The sequence below is a fragment of the Sycon ciliatum genome, chromosome 8 (genome assembly GCF_964019385.1).
Source record: "Sycon ciliatum chromosome 8, ocSycCili1.1, whole genome shotgun sequence".
NCBI lineage: Eukaryota > Metazoa > Porifera > Calcarea > Leucosolenida > Sycettidae > Sycon > Sycon ciliatum.
The window spans coordinates 16447579-16455078 of record NC_088650.1 but is presented as its reverse complement, the minus strand read 5'-3'; the positions used below and the strand labels follow the sequence as shown (position 1 = coordinate 16455078).

The following is a 7500-nucleotide window of genomic DNA, read 5'->3' as shown; positions in this document are numbered from 1 at the left end:
GCGTCACGAGGTGGTCACATTCCAGTGATCAAGAAGCTCATCTGCTGTGGGGCTGACGTCAACGCCCAGACAATAGTACGTGGCTTTGATGAAGGCTGGTACGGTAAAGAAAACGGCAATGCATCATGTTTGCATTGATTGATCTCTAATTACAGTACCTAACAATGTACTTAAGGTTGGACAATGGTTGGACTGAAATACATTTAAGACGCAGGGGCGTCGCACATGCTACGGTCACTACGGTATTGACCGTACCACTCGTCGCCCCAAGTACCCCGTAAATCAATAAAATGCACTGATTTGGGCTCTGAATATCCAAACGTTTCGGCTCAGCCACCCCTCCCCCACGAGTAAATTGTATTTCAGATTCCTCACCGTACCACATTAAAACACCTTCCAACGCCCCTGAAGACAAGGGACTGGAAACTAGGCCATTCCTGTACGGTGTGATGCAAAAGATGGACCTGCAGCTGGGATACGAGCCCGGCTCGCCCCTCTTTCCGGAGCGCTGCCCTACCGATTATGCTGCCGGGGATTACACACATTCATGGCGCCTTATTGCCATATTAGTTTCTCTTCCCGAACAGGCTGTGTCCTGGTCCTGGGGTGTGGGGAAATGCTTTTTTCGTATTCAAAAACCAGTCCTTCTACTAGCCCATTTAATACTTGCAATTTTAATTTGTTTTTTCAGCCTCCCATCACTCCATTTTACCCTCATGAACCGGCATGGATTTCATGGGCTGAAATTCATGTGAAAGTTGATAAGGAGTAGTGTGTACCATATACCCGTTCTAGAAATTCAGAGTTTTTGCATCTCGGATCATTGACACACAAGAAAGATGGGCTTTGCAGGTTTCTCAATCATAGTGTGTTCGCCGCACAAAGTTATGAACTATAGACACACCGCGATATCTGGCACGATTGTGAGCCCTGCATTGCGAGGTGACCTGGACCCGCGTTTCGCTAGCATCCTATCCTCAAACTGGTGGGACTGGGAAAAGTGCTCTCAAAGTGGACTTTTCTGGCCTCAGGAGGTGTCTACCATATGCAGTTGTGCTGTGTACCAAGTCCTGTATGTACTGTCCTCTTGTTTTTGCCTGTGATTTCTGTGTTTGTAGGATGGCTCCACAGCGTTGCACTTTGCGTCGCACAATGGCCATCACAAGGTTGTCCGTATCTTGGTTGACGCTGATGCAGACGTTGCTATTGGCACAAAGGTACCACCATACTTTGAAGCCTCTGTGATTACACTGACGAGATGTTGGGATCAAGTCTCGTTGGATCTCATCACTTCACAGATCGACCGGGTCAGTTTGACACCCATGCTCATGTCCTGTTTCCTGATTGCAATGTTTTGCACAGGATATGACCACTCCTTTGCACTGCGCAGCGATTCTGGGCTCACTGGACATCGCCATCATCCTGTTTGAGGCTGGTGCTAGCCCATGTGTGGCGGATCAGGTAAGCCAGAGATTATGGCGACTGTGTGGTAAAGAGATTGACACTGTACTGGCAATTTGGTACTGAATGCACTGCCCACTTGGAAATGAACTAGGGCTGCAAGGAATATTCGAATATTCGATTGATATTTGTTAGGAGCCCGATGGAAGGAATATTTTCCCCTTTAGAATATTCGTTCGTTTTGACACGTGCGCACACTCTGCTCTTGTGTCGATCTATCGTAGTAATTCTTGAACGGATGGAGTGATATGTACATGTGTTATGTGTTGAGAAAGGGGACTATGACTCACAGGAGTATTGGACATGACTCCACTAGACATTTACATTGTACTTGGTCTAGAACAACTGGAGACTAGCCAAAGTCTTTCTAAGATTCTTTTGGTATAGAATATTTGATTCCTTTACAAAAAAAAACGATTTAGTTCTTAGAAATGATTCAGCATTTTGAGAGAATATTCGTTATTCGTTCGTTATGGATGAGTATTCTTTCGTTTGTGAAATAGAATATTCGTTGCAGCCCTAAAATGAACCCTACCTTGCCCGGTTTCTGCTGGTCCACTGGTGTTCCCTTGGCTTTTTGACTGCCTTGTCTTGCTGACCCCATAGCAAATTAACCCTTTGCCGGCAAGTGCATTTTGTATATGAAATCCATAACATTGAGAAGGATGCCAATAACTCACAACGAGGGCACATTTTGTATGTGCAAGTTATATTTTCTTGGAAGTCTGGTACTACTTCTTGACCATGGAAAATTTATTTTCACATACCACAAACATACGCTGCTAAATTGGCACCTATACGTCTAAACACAGAAATTGTACATCGTGCAAATCGTCAGATTCCGACATTGACATGATAATGCCAAAACAAGTCGACTTCGGAGCGGAAACGAACACCATAGCCATCAGAAACTTCAGTGGCCGTGCTTCGCTCGCAATTCAGAGCAGCATCGCCCCAGAATCGCTGTCCGACGGCTCCGTAAGGTCGTGCGCAAGTCGCGCTGCGCTGCCGTCACTCAGGTACGTAGAAAGTCGATGGCCTAAAATTCCGTCTCTGGGAGACTGTCGACACGGGGATCACTCTCGATGGCTTTCCCACCATAAGCACCATCAGATTCTTCCAGGTACATCACGACGACATCGTCTTCAGCGGCTGGTGCTCCCGATATTTGCGTGAGAATTTACTTGGCGTGCGCTCCGCTCCGCAATTTGAAATTCGCTTGCATCGGCGGCTGGAACGAAGTATTTATCTATCTGTCGTCGGTCCCAGAGCGAAGGTCTGCTAGGTCCTCGTCGGAGAAGTCATCTGAGGACGAAAGGAATTCACGGCGCAAGAGGAAATGCATCTGACGACGTTTTGACGGAGGCAGACGGCATTGTCGGCGCGCGTGTATTTCCGTAAGTTTTCGATCGCGCAGTTCTCAATGAAATCAAATGGGACACGCGTAGATCTCTTCAGCTACGGATAGGATCAGACCTAGGCTGTGTGAGGGCCACGGGAAATCCCCGTGGGCTGATGCTTCCTGTCATACCAGGCATGGTTTTAGTATGTATGTCGAATGCGTCGTTTACGACGCATTCAAGTATGGGGCTGCCGGTAAAGGGTTAAGAATGCCAAGGAAGACAAAGACTGATGCTGTACTAACAATGCTTGGTACATTCCTGAGAGAAGACTTGACCCGCCTTTGTGTTGTGTAACAGGAGGGTCTAACGCCGTTGCACATTGCGGCCAAGCATGGACACAGCGGACTGTTGGAGTTGCTTGTCTCTGCGGGTGCGAATCTTTGGGAATTGACTAAGGTAATGGAAAAGTAACCGCAGAATATTACTATTGTACTTCTCATCTGCACATCTTGTTGCATTTACTTGGATGTTTGAAAGGGATAAAAAACAATGTGCTGCAAAATTCATCCATCTTCTGACTTCTGCACATTTAGATTTTTAGGCTGTAAGAGCTCAGGAGTTGGGTTGAACAAAATGTAAAAAAAGATCGGCCAGGGTAGCACTGATGTTGGTGTTACACTGCAAGCATGAGGCTCCTGGCTCTCCTTAGAGATATTCAATTGTATGGCTGCTGGTGAGCTGATACACACCAAAGATTTACTGTAGTTTCCATTCTTCACTCACCCTGCTTTATCGTTCCCCATTTTCCTTTTTCAAAAATTGTCTTGCCGTGCGAAAGTGCTTCATCCCAGACAAATGTGCCTTTATGAACCTTCTAGTGGTGACGATCAACTGCATTTTCGCTGAATGACATGAAAAAATCGACAAATGAGTGGGGTGCACTTTTCACAGAGGGAGGGGGGGGGGGGCTCAATCAGAGTAGGAAGGCGCTGCACCCCCTACCCTCCGTTGGCTGGAACCCTGCGTGTAAATTCCATGTACACAAAACTCTCTTGGGGATGCACATGGCCCTGTGTATTACGTCGAGCATACTCCTGGGCATTCTTGTTCCATGACCTCATGCTCAACAGTGGCAGGTAATGAGGATGTTGAACCCTTCCAATCAACGAAAATAGCTAGCCTATGCCTACTTGGTCCGTTTCATCGCAATTGTCGCTTATCTCCCAAGCACCTTTTGACAGGTAAATCCCAGCCCGATCTCGATATCTAACTCCCATTTGTTTGGGAGGTTGTGAAGGCAAGATCAAAGGAGACCAGAAAGAAAAAACCATCGCGACTAGCGCCAGTGGCATCGCGATTCGTACGATGGTGTTGGGAAAGTGGGGAACTTTTCGCTGCAGTGAATGCACACATTCACTGCAGCGAAAAACCAAACGCAGCTCAAAGACCGGAACTGTAGCAGGGGAAATCGACATCCTGACCTTGAGAGCGTGACAGTCACGGCCAGGCCAGCCAGCTCAGTCGCCACGTTTGAACTGCAAGTGCGACGACCTGGCACTCTTTGCAAGCCTGCAAACTGATGGCGAATTGGTGGCAAAGAAGACATTGTCCGACCTGGCAGCTGCAGTACAAGAGTCGTGGTCAGCGTATCCAGCAGAGCGTATGACAGCTGTCTGGTGAGGGATGTGTGCCTGATTCAAAAACATTGTTGAAACACACAGTGGTGACACACGGGTCACGCTGCCCACGTTCCTCCAAGTGCCAGAGTGACAGCCACGATTGTTCCTTTCCCATCGCTGCCATACGCAAAGCGGAGAAAGCAAGATATACTCTACGCCATGGCGCCAGCAGCTATACACACCAGCGAATGTCAGCTCAAGTGACATCAGCTCGAGTGATACAGAGCCAGAGTCGGATAAACTAAAGCGCGAGTGCAAGAACGCGCTCCGTCGCTGTTTTATTTTGTACATTTTTTGTAACCTTGCTTCCTTTCTCGACTTGCTTCATCAGATTCCATCGCTGAATAATTTTTATTGTGGCGGACAGGTATCCTGTATCATGCTTCTTCACTATGCGTATTGGAAATTTTACAGAGCGATAAAATAACTCTTGTTCTTAGTTGCGATAGATAAGCGACAATTGCGATGAAACGGACCAAGTACTAACATCAGGGCATCATAAACGTTTTCTTTGTTCCCACCAGGACAATGAGACGGTGTTGCATTTGTGTGCGGAGACCGGCAACTCCGCCGCTGCAAGTGTACTGATACATGCCAGCAAGGAGAGAGGTGTCAAGGCGAAGGTACATTTGTGTGCTGTTCATTTCTTTGTCTCTATTGTGTCATTTATTTTCTCTCCTCTCCTCCCGGCCATTCATACACATGCAGCTTTTCTGTTCGATAGACTCTCACGTGAGCTGTAAATTGATCGTGCACAATTATCCAGCCACAGCATAAGTCTGAAAGCAACTATGTCAGTGTTGACTGGATATGTCACAGAGGACGGGTTTGCATTTGTCTGTGTTAATCATCAGGTCAGCAACCGGTGGAGCGTTGCAAATCTTGAGACGGCTTGCGCTGCTGGTGCTCGTGCAGGTGCCCATGCTGCTGGCAGCAGTGGCAACCGAGCTAGTGCTGGTGTTGCTACTGCTGCAGCTGCGGATGCTACTGCCTGTGGTGGTCTACGCGCTGCTACCCCAACTACTGCAGCTACCGTTGATGCTGCTATGAAGCCTGCATTGGAAGAACTCGACTATCTTCACCTAAAGAACAAGGTACTTGGATATTGGCTTTGTACGAGCTTGTCTGGCTGCTTGCACCTACGTGAGCCATCCCTACAGTAAAACCTGTGTTTAGGCCAGGCAGACACTGCTTGTCCTCAGAGACTCGACCTCTTCTTTCAGGCCACGGATCGCATACGCCTAGACCACTCAGGCCGGTGTAGAAAGACCCCCCCCCCCCCGTTTCTCTTGACCAGTTTCTTTCCTTTACATCAGAAGGTTGATTGCTATTTACTGGCCCGCATGGAGAGAAAAGATAGCTGGGGCGTGCAATTGCCAGGGCAGTCTTAGGTATTCGTGCGTGACCGCAAAGGACCTTGTCCAAGGACCTGGCTGCATAGATCAAAACCAGTCTATACACTATGCCGAACATAATATCTGATGCTTGTTTGCAGATGACCTTTCACTTGTGATTGCATGGTAACTTTTTATCTGAAGTCCAAGCTGCTATCTTCAGCACGCCGTATTAGACCGGTGCCTTGCTCATCGCTGCAATGATTCTCTGCTTGCAGGACGGCAAGACGGCATTGCACTTGGCCGTGTTGAAGAAATGCTACAACCTGGCCCAGGACCTCATGTGCGCTGGTGTGGACCCAAAGATTACGGATGAGGTACGTGCAGTTGGCCCGTCAATCCAGTAGCTCAGAGTTTGCGAGTGAGTTTCAACCTCGTGAATACAGAAACCTGCTTTTTGTACTTGTGGTGCCAGGGCAGTGCGGTTCCGGAGCTGATATTCGTGTTTTTGGGGTTACTTTTCCCTTGCCACCGCTGTACATCCAACATCACCTTTGCTGCTGTCCTCCCTTTAACTGGCGGTCCAGGGCTGGACCCTGCCCATAACTTGGAAATATCCTTAACTCTAAATCCAGGGGCGTCGGAAACGGTACGGCATTGACCGTACCTCTTTTTGCCCCAGCTGGTACACTGCAAATCAATAAAATACACTCATCTGGGCTCTAAATTTCCCAAATTTTCTGCTCAGCCACCCCTCCCACACCAGTAAATTGTACTTCAGATGGCTGACCGTACCGTCAGACTAGAATACCTTCCGACGTCCCTGAAATCACATACGGTTCAATGGGCAAGGGGCATAGATCTGTATTATGTCACTTTCCCACCAAAATTGGCCAAAGGTTGCAGTATTTCCACTAAACCTCACCCACAGGGTGCCCAGTAGACCAAGGTGGCCAAGTGCTGCATCGGACGGACGCTGTGAGTTCTCACGTAATCCACCGCCTCGCTGTGGACTGTCCCGTTTGGGTGTCCAGTTCTCGCGTTTCTGGTGTAGCATCACGTGATGCTTGCTTGGTAAAGATAGGAGAGATACATGTATGAGTGTAGATGTTCGAACTTGACCAAAACACAAAGGTGCGTGCAAGAAGCAGGCATAACATCTCTGCCGTATACAGTAAGTGGGTGTTTTCTAAAAATATCAGGTAGAAAAGAAGGGAGGAAAAGAACAAGAATTTGGTTGAGTTGTTGATTTCAGGGAACACCGTTTTAGCACAAATGGAAGCAATGTGACCAGTGTAGCCTCAGGCACCTTCATATCCTAACTGTTACCCTGAACACTTGGTTCTACTCTGACACACTCTTTTGCACAACCAAACAATGTACCAGCAACAGCTAGAGAAATTTCAAACTCTTCTGCTGTTGGCCTGATATCATCGGTGAATTGACTGATGATTGCCCATGGTCGAAATGTTTTCTCTCGTCTTTTGCCGCAACTTGAATGTCACTCACTTAGATATCATACGTCATGTGTATCATAACAAGTAGACATCTGACAGGGGGGCCTTCCTCTTCCTGCCAAGCATTCTGTTGAGGGCTTCTGTGGTGCTTATGAAGGGTCTAAAGTCACAACGGAATGCGTCTGCGAGAGCTTTGTGGCTGTCTCCAAGGTTATCTTGGCCGGCG

At 47.8% G+C, this 7500-nt stretch overlaps 1 protein-coding gene across 1 annotated transcript in view; it reads left to right on the top strand.

Moving 5' to 3' along the window:
• LOC135823865 (uncharacterized) overlaps positions 1–7500 on the top strand; it is a 26084-nt gene that overhangs the window by 9492 nt on the left and 9092 nt on the right. Inside the window, exons 4-10 of the mRNA XM_065336723.1 lie at positions 1–75; positions 1119–1217; positions 1363–1461; positions 3162–3260; positions 5008–5106; positions 5338–5577; positions 6096–6194. The exon at positions 1–75 is cut by the window's left edge and continues 24 nt beyond it. Of these exons, the coding sequence (XP_065192795.1) occupies positions 1–75; positions 1119–1217; positions 1363–1461; positions 3162–3260; positions 5008–5106; positions 5338–5577; positions 6096–6194 (810 nt within the window). The remainder of the gene's footprint in view (positions 76–1118; positions 1218–1362; positions 1462–3161; positions 3261–5007; positions 5107–5337; positions 5578–6095; positions 6195–7500) is intronic.